This window comes from Patella vulgata, chromosome 6 (genome assembly GCF_932274485.2).
Source record: "Patella vulgata chromosome 6, xgPatVulg1.2, whole genome shotgun sequence".
Taxonomy (NCBI): domain Eukaryota; kingdom Metazoa; phylum Mollusca; class Gastropoda; family Patellidae; genus Patella; species Patella vulgata.
Genome location: NC_065884.2, coordinates 14,187,686 through 14,209,397, shown reverse-complemented (window position 1 = coordinate 14,209,397; position 21,712 = coordinate 14,187,686). Strand labels below are relative to the sequence as shown.

The following is a 21,712-nucleotide window of genomic DNA, read 5'->3' as shown; positions in this document are numbered from 1 at the left end:
TGGCATAGCTTTATCTTGTCAGTGATGCAGGACAGAGGGTCGGACAAGGACAGATGTCTAATCGTTCGGATGGGACGTAAAAATGATGACAGTGTACACATTGCCGTGCATTTAAAGATCCCTTGGCAGTTGGAATTCGATATAAGAGTAGGCCGTAGCGCCGCTGTCCGGGAAAAATTTCCCTCATATCACACTGCATAGCGTAGGTCCGTCTTCATTAGCCTAGTCCGAGCAGAACAGTAGGACGTTAAACCCCATTTCATTTCATTTCATTTCTTTGGTATTTCGGAGTAGACCAGTAGGACGTTAAACCCCATTTCATTTCATTTCATTTATTTAGGATTTGTTTGGCGTTTTCATTTTGTCAGTGACGCAGGGCGGAGTGTCTACCTAAGGCGAACGTCTAGGCGTTCATTGACATTTGGCCATAGCGCAGCGGTCCGGACCCAATTTCTCTCATAGCACACTGTATGGTGTATACCCGTTTTCATTAGCCCAGCTTGTACATACAAGTGGGGCGTTAAACCCCATTGCATTTCTAATGTGTCATGAATTACATATTTCACCCTTATTCTATTTATAGACAGCTTAGTTTCTGTAAAAAGGATGTCTAAATCTATGAAATCCACAGACAAAACATTTCCCTAATTTCCACCCATTTCTATTTATAGGCAGCATGGTCTCTGTAAAGAGGATGTCTAAAAACAATGTTAGCTTGACTAAAGAAGTTTTACAGGAGCTGAATCAGGTTGGTTGGTAATAAACTTCATTTAAGTATCAAATATGATATAAAACTTGGCTTATGTTAAGATATTATGTCAAGCGTGGACTTGATTTGTGTTAGGCCTGAGGCTATATGATATGCAGGTGTTAGGTTAGGTTTACCAGGAAATCTCCGTGAATCATAGTTAGAATAGACTGATTTTAATTGCACACCTACATAAACAGGTGGTCTATTATGCACACCTACATAAACAGGTGGTTTGTATGCGTGTTTATAAAAGTTTTTTTCCATTGTTATGCATACGGATTCGAGGAAAAATTCTCCCAATGCGAAAGCTTCTTCGTTCATGATCCAAAATATTACTCCGGTGCGAAACTGAGTCGGAGACAGAAAGCTTCTGTATGTTTAAATGATCAGATACCAGTTCAAATTAGTATCCCAAAGAGTCTTTTGTCAAAAGATTCTGTGTTTATTTGAACACAGACACAAAGAGAGACCCCAGGCTATGATTGTTACAAGGCCCCTCCCAACCCCACACCCTCGCGACTAGAGGAAGATCAAAGATCGTTGATGACAATGGGTGCTTGAGATTACATTTCGTCAAAGAAATGGTATACACCTGGACCGGAGACCCATAGCTCTTGAGGCCCTGGGTTTCAGCCGTGGATGGGAGTCCGTGTCCACGGTTAGGTCTAAAAATTAAGGCCAGCTGCATATTTGGTCAAAGGTCACGAGATGTTAACAAGGCTAGAACTAACCCAACCCCTACCCCTAGACCTATCCCTAACCCACAATCCCGTCAACAACCACGTGCCCTAGCCCTGTTTATATCTCGCGACCTGGCGAAATCTGCAGCTAGCTCTAATTTTTAGACTTTACCCCGTGTCCACCCGTGTACACACTGCGCATGCACATAAAAGCATTTGAAACACCAGCATCCGGAAACACTTCTGCATGTACCAACCTCGTATTGCACGCGGATCCATAGAAATATAATTAACCATATGCCTGTCTTCAAATTGCTGAAGCATTCCGTTGATGAGACATAAAAAAGGCAATTAAATTTCAAATTTCATTTATTGTTTATTTTTCAGTTAATGGAACTAAAGCATCAGAACGTCTGCGCATTTGTTGGTGCATGTTTAGATCCTGGTAGAATATTACTTATCTGGGAATATTGTCATAAAGGCAGTTTACAGGTTAGTCTTTTTATGATATATGTCATAAATAATTCATATATTTCAGGTGTCTGTCAATGTTATATAAATCGTGTAAATTTCACTGAGGCTAGAATGATATTTATGTCAATCTCTTTATATTTATTAGTCTTTGTCTTTGAGGCGTACAAGGAACATTTAGTGTTAAATAAACCCGTGAATATTTTAAAACAATATTATTATCTAAGATATATCTATCATCTGTCTATTTTAAGATGCCTATTTGATGTTTAATAGTTGTGTGAACTTTTCAAAATAAATGAAATGAAATGTGGGTGAACGGCCTACTCTTCTGTAGCACCGTGGATAATGAAGGCGGCCACCCACCATACAGTGTGATAGGAGGGACATTTTGCTCGGACAGCGGCGTTTCCGCCTATTTTTCGTCAAATTCCAACTGCCAAGGGACTAGAGCTATTTGTTAAGGGCAGCTCAATTTTCGTCAAAGTCGCTGAGTTGTATATAATGTTAGGACACGTGATTGTTGGCGAGATTGTAGGTTAGGGTAAGGGTAAGCGTTAGGGCTAGGTCCAAGGTTAGGGTTAGGGTTGGGGTGCTAGCCCTGTTGACCTTATCAAATAGATCTAACCCTGCTAAGGGCTGTTTTCTGTGCACAGTAAGGTATACACGGGACCAGGAGTTTTGTCCAGTCCGAGCGGCGGTACGTTCTTCAATTCCAAGTCCTCCGTCCTACACACTCAGAAGGAATAATCCGGCTAAAAGATCCTTAGGAACCTTCTTGTCGAACACCTGGATGTCCCCCACCTCCTGGCTAGTAATCCAGGGCCTTACTCCCATTTTAAAACAAAGTTATTACCTATTTATATTATTATTATGTCTATTATAGGATATTATATGGAATGCCAATATTAAACTGGACCAGCTTTTTAAGTTTGCCCTATGTCAAGATGTAGCCAAGGTTTGTACACATTCTGTGAAAATACAACACTCGATTTTTCCTTAAAAAGGCATTCTTAGCAGAGTTAAACAGCGTAAACCTTCTCAAATGAAGATACTGAATCACGGCTCCACATTCGGTTTTCTTCATTTTGTGAGCAAAGAAGAAGGCCATGGCGAAGCGAGGCTAAGCATCGAACAACCTCGGTGTTTCGTCCCATTCGAACGACTAGTCAACTGTCCTTGTCAGGCCCTCCATCTTGCAGCACTAATAAGAGGAAACCACGCGTGATAATCCCGATCAACTTTCTCGCCCAACACCGGGATCGAACCCGCTACCTTCAGACTAGCGAGCCAACGCCTTACTTAGGCACTATTTAGATGAAACAGGTTGCTCATTATAGTTCCATGTCAACTTGTTTTTATTAAAAGTCTGAACGCCATTTGACCCTTACAAACTACAATATAGTGAAGGTTAAAGCTGTAATTATCAGTCCAAAAATGGTCTAAGTCCGTTCCGTTTAATCAGTTTTCATACATTTTAGTATGGGTTAAACCCGGAAAATTTGATATTTTCAGAAAAATGCAAATGGCGCAAAGAGACCTTAAAATATCAGATATTTTTTGAAAGTGATTGCAATGGTTCCTTGTGTGATTGATTTGTATAGAATCGAAATCTACCACATAAAGGAATAAACATTCAAACTTTTTACCATTCAAATATACTTTATAAAAATCATAGATGTCCTTATAATGTCAAATATGGTGTCAATAACATCCTCTCAAAAGAAATCAACAGGGCGTTTCGTGTTTCTTTAGACGCGGGGCGCATAACATGGATGATTTTACAAATCGGCTATTTTTGTTCAGCGGATAAAAATCTCTTCTTTGATTGGCATTTAGTAATTGAACATATTAACACAAGGTACAATTTTATGGATACACTCGGTAATGGTGTATCCATAAAATTGTACCTTGTGTTAATAAAAATCTCCTTTACCGAGCTGTTGAACCAGGATTCAGTCAGCTATATGTCAAAGAATACAAATGACATGCATTATCCTTCTTCTAAAGGGTGTAAATGTATTTATTAATTTGTTGTAAACTTCAGGGTTTGGAATACATACACAAGAGTTCTGTTGGTTACCATGGTAATTTAAAGAGTTCTAACTGCGTGGTGGATAGCCGATGGACGTGTAAATTAACAGATTTTGGGGTACCAAGAATCAGATGTAGAGATGAAGCTGGCGATAGTATGTATTTTTTTTATGAGGACCTATTATATACCCTACTTTCGTTTCTGTTTCGTTTTTATATCTAAGGATGCTTTGTCATTGGCAATAATATTTTAAACAACCGCTTCTAAAAATACAATAGACCAAGATTACATCCAAGCTGGAAATAGATAAATATCTTATTGTAATTTACTCAGCTTATCCACTAAGGGCTGAGTCAAACTAGTCGATTTATCTTTTCATATGAATAGTAAAACCTGTTCTGTAAGTTATAAATTTATAGCCGAGTGATAAATCCTAAATCTTGACGCATACAAACGCCCGTATAGGATTTTACCTTTACGAACTGACCAGCATTTCTTCTCAAAACGGTTGAGGCCGAACTCAACCAGGGCAAAACCAAGAATAATAATAACCTAAAGGATTTGTCCTATAAGGTTTGTTTTGAAGGCTCGAAATCCACTAGTGTGACTTTGTCTTTAGTTTTAACAGATGGATACAACCACTGGACATATCTTATCCATCTGTTGTCAACACTCATTAAATCTCAAATGACTAGCGTCTAGACATTTTAGAACGTATTAAATTGTTTCATGTCTGTTTTCTAATCTCTATACATCAAATAAAATCTCCTAAAATAGACAGACCAAATACAACTGAAATGAAATGAAATGGGCTTTAACGGTCTACTGTTTTGCTCCGACTGGGCTAATGAAGACGGGCATACACCATACAGTGTGCTATAACTATAAGCGAAATTTTGCCCAGGGCAGCGGCACTATATCGAATTGCAAATGCCAAGATATTTTACGTGCACGGGACCTCGATTTTCCGTCCCATCCGAACGACTAGACAGCTGTCATACCCTCCGCCCTGCACCACTGACAATCTGACAATGGGAAACCACGTCAGAAAATACCAGGGATCGTACACGACCTCCGGGCTAGCAAGCCAGCGTCTTACCGAGTTAGCCACGGTGGCTTCCCCAAGTACAATTACCATGACTTATAATCGTACTATTCTATTTTTAGAGCAATTGTGGACAGCACCAGAAGTGTTGAGAAATGAACGTAATGTAGATTTCCTAAAAGTAGATATTTATGCTGTTGGTATTATCATTAAAGAAGTGTTCACACGTTCCAGTCCTTATTCAGAATTCCAGTTTCTTAGTTCTGTGGGTAAGTCAAAATTAGAAGCCGAAAAGAATTGTTGATTTTTTACATGCCGATATAAAGGCCTGTCGTTAATTCGATTAAGACGAAGTTGAAGTTCCTATAACTCTAATCTAAAATAGATTATAGGCATCAACTAATTAATTATTAGATTAAAAATGCACTATGTAAGCTTCAGATAAAAATCTGGTCGTTCTTGCTATAAAGGATAATGAAAAATGAATATATTAAAAATGTCATTGAAATTACTTTATCTGAGCGACGTTATGACTGGAGATATAGTGTATAATAGTGTCGTATTAACGGTACTTGGTAACCTTGACTTAGCCTCGATGGTCTAAAGAGTTGATTATAGGATTGTTATGTGGACAAAATGCCTATATAATAATTCATATAACCTTTTGGGTCAAAATACAGATCTGCAATAGACAGATTTCTCTCTTTCATAATTCATCTTTAAGATGAAGTTGAAGATCCTGTACCTGAGAGCATCTGATTGTTGGGAGAGTTGATTATGTCCATCCATGTTAATAAATGTTTAATTAATAGTTCGTATAAAATTTGAGGCCAAAAGCAAAAAAACCTGCAAAAGACAGATTTCGCTCTTACATAATGTATCTTTAAGATGAAGTTGAAGTTGCTATACCTGTAATCTGAAATAGGTTATAAGTAACAACTAAGTTTTATATGCCGAAATAAAGGACTGCCATTAATGAGTATTAAGATTAAGGTTGAGGGTTCTGTATTATTATTCAACGGTGACTGTAATCTGAAACAGATTATAGATATTAACTAATTTTGAAGAACGAAATAAAATTAGGATGAAAAGTTAAAGGGGAAGACCAACGGTTTTCAACAAGGTTTCCAAAAATCTTGAATATATATTCATATAAAATCTCTAATAAACAGCCCATTGATCAGATGTTTGGCCAAAGGACGACGCGTGAACAAAATACAGCAGCAAACGTATGCCAAATGTGTACGCTTACTATATAGAGACCAGTGAGCGTGTTGAACCAACTTCATCACTTCCGGTTTTAATAAAAAAATAATTTCTCGTTTACAGAAACTTTTTTTGCTTGTGTTACAGAGGGGATTATTTATCAATATATATTTAAGATTTATGGAAACCTTGTTAAAAATCGTTGATCTTCCCCTTTAACTCCCGATGTTCTTCAACGGTATCAGTAATTTGAAACAGATTATAGATAAAACCTAATTTTTGAATGATTAAACAAAGGGTTAAGATAACGGTGGACTTTCTATGTTATTTAATAGTAACGATAACCTGAAACAGATTATAGATAAAAACTCATTTTTGAATGACGAACTAAAGGGTTACGATGTAGGTGAAATATCTGTGTTGGTAAACGCGTTCAGTAATGTGAAACAGATTATAGATATCGACTAACTTTTACAGGTCACAGTTAAAATAAATCCCTTCTTATTAAATACAGGCCTTGATTCTAAATTAAACTCGCCTATTTTCATAAATTTAAATATTGAATAATTAACTGTTTGCACCTGCCAAGACAATTTTAAAAGGCAGTGAAATGTTACTAAACAGTAAGCGTTTTAGATAATCTAACTATCTTAATCTGAGATCTAGTTCTCATATGGTAATACTAATATGTTTCCTGATTTTAAATTAACATGTTGACGCTAGACATGACGTATAAATATTCAATTTAGAGTTAATAAATGCGTTTCTTATTCATATAGTCTGTTTTTTAGAAACATTAATTTCTGTTATCATGATCGGGTGCCTGACATCAAAGATAAATCACTTACCACCGTCGATGCTACGATATTGATGAAGATATTAATGTTGTTTAAGCGACGGGGGGTTGTTTCTGGCGGAGAAAACTTTCTATTTGCGTTTCTACAAAGAAACTGATGTGGAACAGAAGCTATTGTATATGTTTTAAAGTTACACGGTCATTTTATTTCAGACAAACGAAATGAAATGGGGTTTAACGTCCTACTGTTTTGCTCTGAACTGGGCTAATGAATACGGACATACGCCATACAGTGTGCTATGAGGGAAATTTTGTCCGGACAGCGGCACTACGGCCTACTCTTATATCGAATTCCAACTGTCAAGGGATATTTTACGTGCACACCAATGTGTACACCGGACCTCGATTTTTCGTCTCATCCGAATGACTAGACAGCTGTCCTTGCCAGGCCCTCCGTCCAGCATCACTGACAAGGGGGAACCACGCCGGAAAATCTGGATGAACTTTTCCCGGCCAATGCAAGGATCGAACACCCGACCTCCAGGCTAGCGAACCAGTGTCTTACCCACTTAGCCACGTGATCCCCTAATTTTAATGACATAAAAATGGTTAGGTCAAGTGGATTGATAAAGAGCTTCGTAAAGACCTATTTAGACCATGTTGTACTCTAAATCTTAACGACATAATCTACAAACAAGGAGATACACAGATCACAATTTTCTCTGCCAATGCAGGGATCGAACACCCTTAGCCACCGTGACACCCTTCAGACAAACAAACGGTTGAAGATTAGAACACACGATTCTAATGAAAAAAGAAACTCATGACCATCATCTTTTGCATAGGCGTAGCGTCAACGAAATTTTTGCACGGCAAGTCAAATTTGTTCGGATGATAAAACCTTTGCCCATAGCTCCCTCTACCAAAAGATGACGCACACCCAGCTGTGTGTCAGTCATCCACCTTTCTTGTACAATAATGAATATTAAAATATAGACCTACAACGTTTTTGACAATGTCAACCTGACAATATAGTTGTATCGAAATGAAATGAAATGGGCTAATGAAGACGGACATACGCCATTCACTATGTTATACGGAACTGTTGGCCAGGCAGAGACGTTTCCGCCTAGTCTTAATAGAATTTCAACAGCCAGTTTCAACTGTCCTCTGTGCTGCACTACTGGATTAGGGGAACACTATGCTAGACAATCTCTAATAACATCCTCAGCTAACATCAGGATCGACCTAGCGTCATTCTGACCAAGTCACTATGGCCGATTGCAGTGGCTGCAGCCTAACACAATTAGGCATACCCATCGACTAGACACTTTGTCACTTTAAAGACTTTAATAATTACAAAACGTTAAGTTATTAATATCGGGTCCATTGATAAGCCAAAGCACGTCTAGAAACACTGATGATCTCTGGGTAAGAGACTTGCGCCGTAGCGATTATCAATCGTCTGGAAGTGATAAATCCCATTAAGTAATTTAATATAAAAAATTATGAATAAACCCACTCGAAACGGTAAAATTCATATCTTAGATCAAAACTGCGTAATACTCCCACAACGAATTAAACAAAAATGAAATTGGTTTTAACGGCCTACATTTCTTCTCAGTTAATTAAGGCATTGGCTCACTAACCAGTAGGTCCCGGGATTGATCATTTATCCGAAATTTCCCAGCGTGGTTCCCCCCTTGTCTGACAAGGACCCCGTCTAGTCGTTCGGATGAGACGAAAATCCGAGATCCTGTGTACACATGGGCGGGCAGGTAAGGACAGTTGTACGGGGAAAATTCCTTCATAGCACACTGCACTTTTCTCTTCTATCCTTCTAATGTATGGGTTGTCTGTATGAGTATTATCATAATTTCAGAAATTCTCAATAAAGTAAGAAATTCTCAGCATGGAACTTTTTTCCGACCATTCCTGTCGCGCGAGGTACGTCAGAATGTGGAATTGACGTCATTAATAGAAGACTGCTGGGCAGACGATCCGAATGTTAGACCATCGCCTTCTAGAGTTTTAAAAACACTACACAGAGTCAATCCTTCCAAGTATGTATATTTAAAGTTTACTTTAAAGGGGCTAAATCTCTAACTCAGTATTTTCATTACAATTCGAAATTAAAAATACGAATTTAAATTTCAATTTTGATGTGGTTATCTTGCTGTGAAAATATGGGGTCCTAATATCCAATATTTAAGACATAATGGACATTTTAAAATCAGTACTGGAGTCGTGTATTATATGCTTTCGGACGCCATTAGTAGTGAACAAAGAAAAACATATCCTACAAGACATGGCAGAAGTAATTAGTATTGGCTGATTTACAAACGACAAAATAATAATAAAACAAACGTGTAGAATGAACTAAGCAAGCGTAAACGACCGCCGCCCAATTTGGACTGTTCACGTATTTCATAGAACATAAACGATTAGAAATTACAATAAAAAAAATTGAATACAAATCACTTTATACATATTCATATTACATTAATATATGTGTGTTGACCCATTTTAGTCTATTTTAAGGTTCCAATGAATACAGAAATACGCCCAGTTTGCTGTATCCGCTTCGCTTACTGAACCCTGTACTGAGCTTACTTTTTCATGAAACGGACTCCAGTTCACAATGGACTGTGTTTGACCTTTATTGTTTTTTTTTTATTTTAGACATAAGACTATGATAGATAATATGATTGCCATGTTAGAGAAGTATGCTAATCATCTAGAGGAACTTGTAGCCGAGCGAACCAGTGAGCTTGACGCAGAGAAAAAGAAAACAGAAAATCTCCTTTACAGAATGTTACCTCAGTGAGTATGCACTAGTGTTGTTTCTGTAACGTTATTTTCTCCCCAGCCCCCCCCCCCCCCTCCCTCACTGCTAAAGGCCCCTATGCGCAAGCGAATTATTGAAATAAAATTGAAGCATTTGTTAGTCCAAAATGACCATCTCTTCTCAATCACGGCTCTCAGAGAGAAGTTTACCGTTCGTTTCTCTCTGGGGAAACGTCGGCCATTTTGAATGTCATATAATGTATCCGTCCGCCGATCGCTTCACAAAGATCCAAGATGGCGACTCAAAATCCCATTGCGCGCTAAAAATAGTTCCCGGTAAATCATCAAATGGGCTGTTTTCAAATGAAATTTTGATGTTTGATATCAAGATGTGGAAAATGTTCCATTGATTATTCATATGTAACTCATGCATCGAACCGATGCCTAATTGTCGAGAAATCGGCATCATTTCGTTCAAACTAATCCAGCCAATCAGGAGCCACTCGGGAAGGAGCTAAGGAACCGAATTCAGACTGATTCCCCAGAGAGAGAGAGACGATCGGTAAACCTCACTCTGTGAGCCGAGATTGCCCCCTCTCTCTCTCTCTCTCTCTCTCTCTCTCTCTCTCTCTCATATTTGTAAAATCGAATCACATGTGTTTACTTTGTTTTTATAATGTAGGTCAGTAGCTGAGGATCTAAGATTAGGTAAAACAGTAAAAGCTGAATTATTTGACCACGTGACGATCTATTTCTCAGACATTGTGGGGTTTACCAAGATCTGTTCAGAGAGTACTCCTATAGAGGTAAGAACGTCCTAACATTGTTGTTTTTTTTCTTAATTTATCATAGAAACCGCGGACCATCGTATGCGCTAAACTAGCTAGTTAACGGTGACGTTCTTCCTTTTTAAGATTTTCCTTAACATAATAAAGTTTATGTCATATGGCATCCCTGAAATATGACCTATAAACCTTTTATTATAGGCACATGTAGGGTCAGCCTGCCTCCATGCTGTCATGATGCGAAGCACAGGACTGTCAGTTCCGTTTCCGTTGTTTCCGATAGTCTCCATTAATAAGTCTGTTATGCGTATCACAACAATAGCTCCTTTAATACTTTAAAATAAAAATGTAATGAATTCTTTTTTTTCCCAGGTCGTAAATTTATTAAACAGTTTGTACACACTATTTGATGACATCATCACCAACTATGACGTCTATAAAGTAAGTTGATAATTATTAATTTTTCAAACTTCCTATGTATTTATCCGGTCATAAAGAGCTTGTCTAATATCACACAGTAATGCCCAGTGAAAAGAATGAAACAGACTTTAAGTTTATATGTAAGCGTCATTTGTCGCTGGTCGCATCCAGTCAAAAGCAAATGAGCACAGACGAATACAACAAATTGATCAATAGACGTTGAATCTATGGTAAGGTATCCACTAACTGAAGAAAATCTCGAAAGCTATTTTAATTTAAATACACAATTGTAAACATTTCAAATATTGTTCAAAACATTATATATATAATGTTAATTTTCAGGTTGAAACTATTGGGGATGCCTATATGTTAGCTAGTGGTTTACCGAAAAGAAATGGTGATCGTCATATAAAAGAAATAGCTGATTGTTCTATGGATTTATTATCTTCTATAACAACATTTAGTATACCACATCAACCTAATAAAAAACTCAGAATCAGAATAGGTTCGTATCTTCTATAACAACATTTAGTATACTACATCAACCTAAAAAAAAAAAGGAATTAGAATGGGTTCGTATCTCTATAACAATGTTCATCAACCTAATAAAAAATTAGAACTGGAATAGGTTCGTATCTCTATAACAATATTCATCAACCTAATTAAAAACTTAGAATAGGTTCGTATTTATATAACAACATTCAGTATACCACGTCAACCTAATAGTAATAACAAACTTAGAATAATTTTGTATCTCTATAATAACATTGTTATGAATCCATACATTGTCTCCATAACAACATTCATCAACCCAATGCTTCAATACGTAAAATATGTTTCGATTTCCGTACTAAATGCACCAATCTCTCAATCCCCAACATACAGTATCTCCATGACAACATTCATCAACCTAATGATAAAAATACAATAATATTCATTACGACATGAATCAAGCCAGTAATCGAAAAACATGCCATCTACATTCCTACGTCGTGTCTCTATAAATGAAAGTACAATACGCCCCTATCCTCTGACACTTGGGAATCGTAAGGGCCAAATGTCCTTGATAACATATTAAAATGACGTCAAGCCTCAGTTAATCGTTTCGCTAACCACACTAGGTTTCTACTACATTCTGTATATGAACTGATTTGTACTATATCCAATATATTTATCATTTTGATTAATTAATTGAAAGTAAACACTTTTACTTTGTATTTTTATACCAATATATAATTTATGATTATAAATTTAAACAATGTATTTATAAATAATTTCTTATGGGAGATGAATTTCTATAAGCTCCGGCCTCCGGCTCGTTTTCAAATCCCACAATTATATATTGTACTTTATAATATGTAAATATTTATTAAATATATAGTGATAGAAAAAAAAGTCCCATTTCATTTCAAGTTTCGCCCAAAAATAGAATGTTACTTTTGGGTTCTTGCATAATTAGGTGAACCCATTCCTTCGTTATATAAAATCAATTTATGTGCTAAATAATATTTGTATACATTTGTTTCAGGAATTCATTCAGGTCCAGTTGTAGCAGGAGTAGTAGGTTTAGCTATGCCTAGATACTGTTTATTCGGTGATACAGTCAATACGGGATCCAGAATGGAATCCACCGGTGCACGTACGTATCTCATTCTTTCATTCTTTATCGTCTAAGATTTATAATTGCGAATCATCTTTGATTTCTACTCATTGAACTCGTTGTCAGTATTTGGTAATATTTTATAAAGGAATAATGGAACACCTAATACCACGCCTTACCTCCTTCCTCCCTCCCTTCCAAAAAGCTAATGCCAATCAAAGAAGAAGAAGGGCCTTATTAACTACTATTTGGTCATATTGAAACACGTTGGTTGGTGGTAATTGTCCAAATTTTGCCCACGGCTTCTGAATCCCAATGTCAAATCATCGCTTCGTAGTCCATTGCTCGATAAATAGAGCGAATTATTTAGTGATATTTTTATTTTTCAGCATTGAAGATTCATCTGAGTAGTATTTCTGCAGAAATGTTATCGGAATACGAAAGTGGATATTATTTACACTGTCGTGGTGAGATAGAGGTCAAGGGCAAGGGGTTAATGACTACCTACTTCCTGGAAGGAAAACAGGGATTTGATAAAACTTTACCAGAGATGGACGAGCCACCACCGAGTCATAATTATGTGTATCCGTTAAAAAGTATTATCATTGAGGAAAATCAGAACTCGCTAAACAACATCAAACTCAAACCGGTTGGACTAAAACGTCAACGAGACGAAGGCTTCTGTCATAAACGAGTTGACGTCACTACATTTTGACCTTATTACACGTGATGTTATAAAGGTTCGAATATTGCGAAACTTGGAGTGAGATTAAAGACACAAAGTGGTTGACTGCGATAACTATAGTGTTCGTAAAGTCAACACAAAATGAACGGAAGTCCTTTAAATAAAAGGGATACCTTTAATGATACTGTGTTATACATAGAAATGTGATATGGCTTGTCTCCTGGGTGATTGTATATTTCATGTTCGGAACAATTATAACGGGAAACGAAACTCAATTGAAGTCTGATGTGTGCACGAAGTCGATTAGAACAGAAGATTGTTTAACACATTCTTCGACAATACACAGACTCTTAAATGTCGACCTATATCCGGTTTGATGACTTGATAATCGTGATGTGGAAAAAAGACTTCGTATTTGGAGTTGTTTTGTTGAGTTGATTCAGGTTTAAACTAGTCTCAGAGAAATATGTGCAATGATGCAATACGGTCATGTTCATGTTTCTGTTATATGGTAGCTTTAACAACACATACAAAGCACTCTAAGTGACCCGATTCAGTAATTGCTGATCTCATGATGACGAATTTATAGCAATTCTTTCTTTCCCAACCCCGCCCCTTTTCGCATGACAATTTTTGCTGACATTTTGGTCTAGAGTTTATGAATTTCCATTTTCTGCCATGTTTGTGGGAACTTCATGATTTTGAGGCGGAAGGATCATGCAGTAAACCTACATGAATTAGGGTGATCATCTATTAAAATGACGTCACTGCCTATAGATTTCGTTGATCAGACTTGGCATATAATCGAAATGGTTAACCCCTTTCAATATTTTTATCAGACGATTGTGACATATTAGACTCCTTGGGGTTATAAAGATCATCGGAATGTTCAAAAGAATGTTACAGGCCATGAAATGTTGACAGTGGGGATAGAATTAGTGGTCTAAATCCTCAGCGATTGTCTTGTGGTTATTATCCCCTTTCAATATTTTTATCTGATGATTGTGACATATTGGGGTCTATTTTTGTATAAAAATTAAATTCCTCGGAGTGTTAAAAAAAATGTGTTATAGGCCACTGATTTATCATTGAGGTCACAAGGGAGATAATAACTAGCCTCAGACTGTCCACTTAGTTATAGTGTGGATGTCTATACAGGGCTGGGTAAGTAAACTAAGCAACGCTTAGGGCATCATTGGACGACAAGGGGTACCACAGAATTTCTGCTTTGTTAAATGAAAAATTTAAAATGTTTAATTGAAAAATTAATTATGAACTTTGAATTAGTTTTTTATTGTTTGTATCTTTTCTTACTGTTACCTGCTTTGTCTCAATTATCAATGATGTATATAAATCTCATTTTGACAAATGCAAATATATTGTGTGATTAATAATGATTTATATATATATATCGGGGTACCAAATACGTTAAAGTGCCTAGGGCCTCTATTCTATGTGTATCGTATAATTTGAGGTCGCTAAATGCCACGTTAACTCGATGAAGAATCATAAAAAGTTAAGATATTGTGATAAAGTTTTTTATAGGGTGTATATATCATGTATATAGGTAATATACCAAGAAAAGTGGGCCAACTGTATATATTCACAAAGTAATATATTCTTTTAACAATGCAATTTCAGGCGTCTCCATTAATACATTTTGGAGATTATTTCAACCATTAATGTGACGGTTGGGTTAAAAAAAAAACGTATCATTCGTATACAATCTGATTAAAATACAGATCTATATTTCGTTTCGTTTTTTATACTCTCGATGGCCTACACTACATGAAGATCTGACAAGTTATAGTTGTTTTAGGTTGCATAAAAGTAATATATTCTGTAACAATGCAATTTAAGGCGTCTCCATTAAAGCTGCGTTATATAAGAGCTAACTCGGCCTATTGCAGGTATTTAAATTTTAAATAGGCTTCAAAAGTTATACATCATTACCTATACATTTATTCACATGACAAGCATATAATCTTGAGATATAAACGAATTAAAACACCGTTGCAATTTAATGATTTATCTGAAAAATGGTGAAGCGAGACTAAGTCTCGAATACCAAGTACCGTTGTTACGATAATAAACAATCTATGCCACATCTTGTCAAAACTTTAAACGATGATAACTGCGCTCAAAATAAAGTAATTTGAATGAAATTTTCGATATATTCATTTTGCATTATCTATTTTTGAACTATTATGCAAAAACAGCCAGCTATTTATCTGCATCTTACATATGTCATCTTTAATATATTTTGGATATTTTTTAACCATTAACGTTACGATTCGGTTCATAAAAAGTATCATTCGTATAATAAATGAGGACAACTGCATCGAGTATTACCTCGCTTAAATCCAATATATTTTATACAAATCTTTCCCGGTAGAATTTGCAGTCCACTATGTTTTTGTAATGTTAGGTTCCCACTGTCGTGCGGTGCGTTACGGTAGGATTGTCCCTATTGAGTCCACGATCTTGTACGTTCGGATACGTTTTGATACGATCAACACGATTGCCACGACTGACCTCAATATATGATAAGACCTGATAGGATCACCCAGATTTACTCTACGATTAAAACCACGATTTCAATCGTAGAATGAATCGCGATAGTGGAGACCCTAGCATTACATATGACACTGTGACTGTGAGCCAAGTTCTAAGTATTAATCACAAAGACGTTCGTGTTATTCTGTTGAGTGCTAAAAGGTGATATTATTTGAATATTAAAATAGAATTCACAGTTGTCAACTATATATAAAATATGATTTGATTTATATTTTCTTGTACCTGTACATATATCTCATTTGATATTAAACAGATTTATTTAAAAACATAGTTTTTTTTCTTTTCTAACTGTAGGTTGAAAAACCGTTTGAGGTCCCTCGTAAACATGGGCTAGTACGTAAAATAACCCGTTTATAGTTGCGGAATCAACCATTCGGCCATTTTGAAATCTGAAATGGATTGGCGTGGTTGTTATTTATTAAGAGTAAATAACACACTTAAAGGGACAATAACACTCTTGCTGGCTTGACAGCTCCAAAAATTAAAAAATAGCCTTATTCTAAGTTCTAGATGTGTTAGTGTCCTACCTGTTGTGTAAATTATCCATTAAATCCTATTTTACTTGTCCAAAGGGTTCATTTAGTTGAATTTTTCCAATTTTTTAAATTAGGTGTGTTAAGATAAAATTTGTATCATCAATTAATTGGAATATTGTTGACCAGAATGAAGATTGGGACATATTATTCAGTTACAACAAGAGTGGTATTGAGCATTTAACTATAGATATACAATAAATTTAGCACGTGTTATGTTGACGAGACGCTTAACCCCATTCAATCCAACACTCGAGCTGCACAATCATTTCAGTAGCCCTTATGGCAACTGACAAATAAATTGTTTCAAAGGCATTTAGTAATTGAACAGGTCACAAGTCTATGTAATACAATTACTGCTTATTACTGCTTATTAATGATAATGACTCGAGAAGCCTAGTCGAAACGTTAAAGGAAAACATATTATTACTTCAGTCTAAGAATCATTTATCACGGACGTATGGCTAATAAAGTTCGCGATAAACCAGATTTCAGACCAGAGACCAACAAGTGATACATTCATTTTAATTTAGATAATTAGGATGTTAGAATTTATCACACCTCCATTAACGCGACGCCTTGATTTATTTGTGAAAATCGTGTGGATTTTATTACACAAAAACCGTGTTAAATAATTCCGGCCAATAGTAATATAGGTAAATATATGTTTCAGCTATCGACAACATGAATTACCGGAGGCTTCTTATCCATTTATGAAGTGATAAGGGATCCACGTGTTGGCGTTCGGACTGGGACGAAACATCGAGTTCCCCGTGTACACATCGGCCTCGCTCCTGGTGTTGGTGTTCGGATTGGGAGTACGTAAAAGAATCTTTGACAGTTGGAATTCGAAATAAGAGTAATCCATAGCGCCACTGGCGTATGTCCGTCTTAATTAGCGCAGTCGGTGCGCACAAGTAGGACGCTAAACCCTATTTCATTTCATTTACTTTAAAGGAGGTAAATCGCTAATATTTGGGACCTAGAAATTGACTAAAATGGGTCGCAACGCATATAATAATGTAATCTGATTGTATATTAACTGATTTACATTCAATTGTTTCTGTTTGGACTTAAATATTGGATATCAGAAGCCTACCTTTTCCTTGTAAGATAACAACATCAATGTTGATTTGATTTGACAAATAATTCGTATTTTCAACGTGTCAGACTTTGGTGATACTGAGTTAGAGACTTAGCTACTTTAATATACGAATCATTTATCACGGGCGATTAATAAAGCTCGAGAGTTGCGTGGATTTAATTACATAGGTCTCTAGAATTCTCTATCCTTAGATACAAAAGAATCAAAAAATTTAGGCATCTTTAAGTGACGTTTGAAGACACATCTATATTTGACGACGTCTCTCTCTCTCTCTCTCTTGTACAAAGCTACATCATACTTTCTGCGGTCAACTTTGTTACCAATATATTATAAGTCAGTGCTATCTTAAAGGAATGTCGTGAAACCAAGTTTGTCGTGTAATTAGCGCCAGACTAATTATTTATCTACAATTTTGTCTTGCTAATGTATCGTAAATTAGAAAAAAAAGATGTCCTTGGGAAATAGGCTAGACCATATGTTAAGATAAAAAAAGATGAATTCTTCATTGTCATTCCTAGACCGTGAGCTAATAACATATATTTTCTTACCCAAGATACGCTAACCACAGTTACTGCAATAAACAAAACATGATTACTGTATTAAACAAAACAAGATTACTGTATTAAACAAAACACGATTACTGTAATAATCAAAATACGATTACTGTAATAATCAAAACACGATTAATAAACAAATCATGATTATGAACATAGAACGATTACTGTAATAAATAAAACACGATTACTGTAATAAAAGAAATGAAATGTTCTGCTCCGGCTGCGTCAATGAAGACGGGAAGTTAGTCAAAAAACATAACACGGTTACTGTAATAAACAAAACACGATAACTGTAATAAATAAAACACGACCGCTGTGTTTGGATTTTTACATATTCTTGATGTACCATCTTTTACAATTGGTCTGTGAGACCAACGTCCTCTATTCTGGCGATTCTGATGATATCCATCTGGAATTGGGATTTTGATAAAATTAATATTATCACCTTCATAAAATTTAATTAAAAATATAGTTCCTCCAGGATAATAGGGGTGTTGGATCGCCGAAGGGTAGCACGTGCGTGCTGTATCATACGGTCTGTCATTGAGTCAACTGGTGGGGTTTCGATTCCCCGGTTGTACGTGACAGGAGTAGGGTCGCATGTCCAAACTCGTGGGTTTTCTCCTGGTCCTCCGGTTTCCTCCCACTGCTAAAGACCCCTACACGCAAGCGAATTATTGAAATAAAACTAAAACCTCATGTTAGTCCCGAAATGACTTAGTTTGAGTCGAGTGGGCGTTAAACCCCATTTCTCTTTCTCTCGTTCCCCCAGGATAATAAGGTCATATGAAAGTACGATATTTGTAATAAGCACGAGAAATACAACTACACACATGAAATGATTTAGGAATTGCCATTTCAAAAAATCTATTTGTCTTGCATGCTCAATATCCAGCACACTTAATTCTTTCTATTGTAAAATTTCTCTCTTCGTGGACCATATCTATGTTTTTGTAAAACCCAATGAAAATCGCAACAAAAAATGATAACAAAACAAAACAAACCCAACAAACAAACATCGCTGGAAGTATCTCGATAAATTTAGTGCTTTTATTTTAGATATGAAATAATCTTTAAGGTTTAGTAAATGCCTGTTCAGTAAGGTATTCCTAGAGCATTTTTTTTTACATAATTCTACCTAGAGTAAAACATTGTTTATGAAGACAACATAAAAACAAGATATATATAAAGACTAACCTATGGCACATTTCCTGATATACTGAAACACCACATCTTCTTCTGCATCTGACATACTCTTCATGACATTGAGGATGGAGTTCAAAGTGTAATCATCAGCATTAGATATATGGACATTGTGTTTAGAATCATACTTTTTTATGTTTAAAAAAAAATTCAGATACGTATGAACATTATATTGAAAATCATACTATGTTACTATTAAACATATTTATCACCCAATAATACATTCTACAGTTGATATCGCTTGTGTGACGAATTTCATAATCTACTGCGATATCTCCTTAGGAGATATCACTTTACATGAATTTGATTGGTCAGCTGAAAAGGAACTACTTTTTTTATTTTCAAAGAACAGTTCATTTTTTTTTATTAAAAGTAACTTTTTTTAAAATTAAAAATGAACTATCTTTATTTAAATGACCTTATGGAAACACTTAGTCAATATAAAGGACTTTGCAATGGTTGAATTACTGTCAAAAAATGATGTATCACTACGCCGTAATGTAATCAGATTCAGTAAAAGTGAAATCTATAGCAAAGAATTATATTTATTTATTTGTGCATGTAAGAAAGGTTTGGGTGATAAATAAAATCTGCTACTTGTTTTATTTTATATCAAAAAAGACTCGTAGGAGATTCTCTATATATATGCATTAACATTACTTTCAGAATCATACCATTTTACTTTTAACTAAACAATAACACGTATGATCATTACATTCAACATCATACTATGTTGCTAGTTGCTCAGTGATAAGGCGTTGGCTCGCTAACCTGTCGGTCCCATGTTCGATCGTAGTGTTGGCCGAGACAGTTCATCGGGATTTCTCTGTGTGATTCATCCCTGTCAGTTGTGCATGCCTGTCAGTAGTGCAGGGCAGGACCAGGCAGGGGACAATGTTCCCGCGCACAAATTGTCGTGCTCGTAAAACAAAAACCTTTGGCAGTTGGAATTAGATATAAGAGTTCCCTCATAGCACACTGTACGGTGTATGCACGTCGTCATTAGCCCAGTGGGAGCAGGGTAGTAAACAGTTAAACTTAAACCAATTTTACTCCAGGGAACATAAAAGACGATATAATTGATTAAAATGAAAATCGAGTTATGTGTAGACTTTTCAGAAACCTAAGACGTGTATTCTGAGAAATATGAGATTAATAAATGCTCCCCGGTCAATAGACCAACTTCACAAACAAGCAACAGTAGCGGAAAAATAAAACCTACTTCTTAGAGTCACATTTAGTAAATTAAGCGTAAAGCTCCGGTCAGACCCAAGCTCTGTGTGGTTCAGACCTGCTCCCGATTCACCAAGATCTGACGGCGACCTTCGCAATCCACGAAGACCGTAACCAGCTTTACAACGCGACTCAAGATAATTTGGTGTAATGGGGACTTAACAATTTAAGATATACATATGGAATAACAATTAATGGTTTATAAACATGCAAATGAAATATACTTTATGGGATTATTTTCAGAGATAGTTTTATTCATCCATGGACTCGGCTCTTAAAGTTTTGCTCGTGGCAGTTAACGTATGCGTGCTATCGCAGACAAAATGAAATAGGGTTTAGCATCCTATTTTTCTTCACCGACTTAGTTAATGAAGACGATCATACACCATTCAGTGTCCACCAGGTCAGCGGCGCTACGATCTACTCTTATTTCGAATTCTACGCCGGAAAATTCCGAGGAACTTTCGCGGTCAACACGGGAAGTGAACCATATGCCCCCTGGTTAGCGTTTTACTCACCATGGCCAGGCCCGTAACTAAGGCGTGGGGGGCGGGGGCGTCGCCCCCTGCACAAATTTTTGCACCCCCCCCCCCCCAAAACCTGTGAAAAAATTTTCGACCATAAGAAAATAGATATACATTGTCCGTCAATTTTACAACACCTTTGACAACACTTCCCGCCCACCTCGTTGCTCTGAGCTAGTTACAGCCCTGACAATGGCTCCCACTAACATAGACGCATGTTCCTAAGACACTGGACAAATGAGTCCGGCTAGTTCAGCATAGGACGGGAATGGATGAACAAAGAATAAATTCGCAGTCCCGACCCCCGTAGAGAACGACACAGTCGTGCTCTTTAACATATCGTGTCTCGTGGGCTCTTTCGGGGCCATTCTCACTCTTCTGTGACGTTTAGTCATGGCGGTTTTGCCATTTTGCGATAGCATCACATTAGCCAAGCCCGCCATTAGATATCTTCATTAGCCCAGTCGGAGCTGAACAGGAGAACGTTAAAACCCATTTCATTTCATTTCAACAGCCATTAGTATCATAGATGAAATAAAGTCACACAACACTATCGAACTGTCTGCAGCCAGTTGCAAACATGGTCAACTCACTAAAACCTTCTTGAGACCAGTTGAGGACGTTCAAAATATCTGGTCGCTTTCGCCGAGTTAATACCAGATTTTATTCGTAGCTGATTTATTCCGACTGATCTGTTATATGACAGGCAAGTTAAATCC

General features: G+C 36.5%; 1 protein-coding gene across 1 annotated transcript in view; it reads left to right on the top strand.

The window, feature by feature from the left end:
- The window catches only part of LOC126824266 (atrial natriuretic peptide receptor 2), a 34,343-nt gene extending 19,879 nt beyond the window's left edge, over nt 1–14,464 (top strand). The window contains exons 10-21 of the mRNA XM_056101697.1: nt 632–748; nt 1,819–1,923; nt 2,789–2,860; nt 3,950–4,091; nt 5,105–5,251; nt 8,867–9,051; nt 9,674–9,807; nt 10,454–10,577; nt 10,929–10,997; nt 11,319–11,481; nt 12,505–12,615; nt 12,966–14,464. Coding sequence (XP_055957672.1) covers nt 632–748; nt 1,819–1,923; nt 2,789–2,860; nt 3,950–4,091; nt 5,105–5,251; nt 8,867–9,051; nt 9,674–9,807; nt 10,454–10,577; nt 10,929–10,997; nt 11,319–11,481; nt 12,505–12,615; nt 12,966–13,291 — 1,695 coding nt within the window. The 3' untranslated portion in view covers nt 13,292–14,464. The remainder of the gene's footprint in view (nt 1–631; nt 749–1,818; nt 1,924–2,788; nt 2,861–3,949; nt 4,092–5,104; nt 5,252–8,866; nt 9,052–9,673; nt 9,808–10,453; nt 10,578–10,928; nt 10,998–11,318; nt 11,482–12,504; nt 12,616–12,965) is intronic.
- The last annotated feature ends 7,248 nt before the right edge of the window (nt 14,465–21,712 follow it).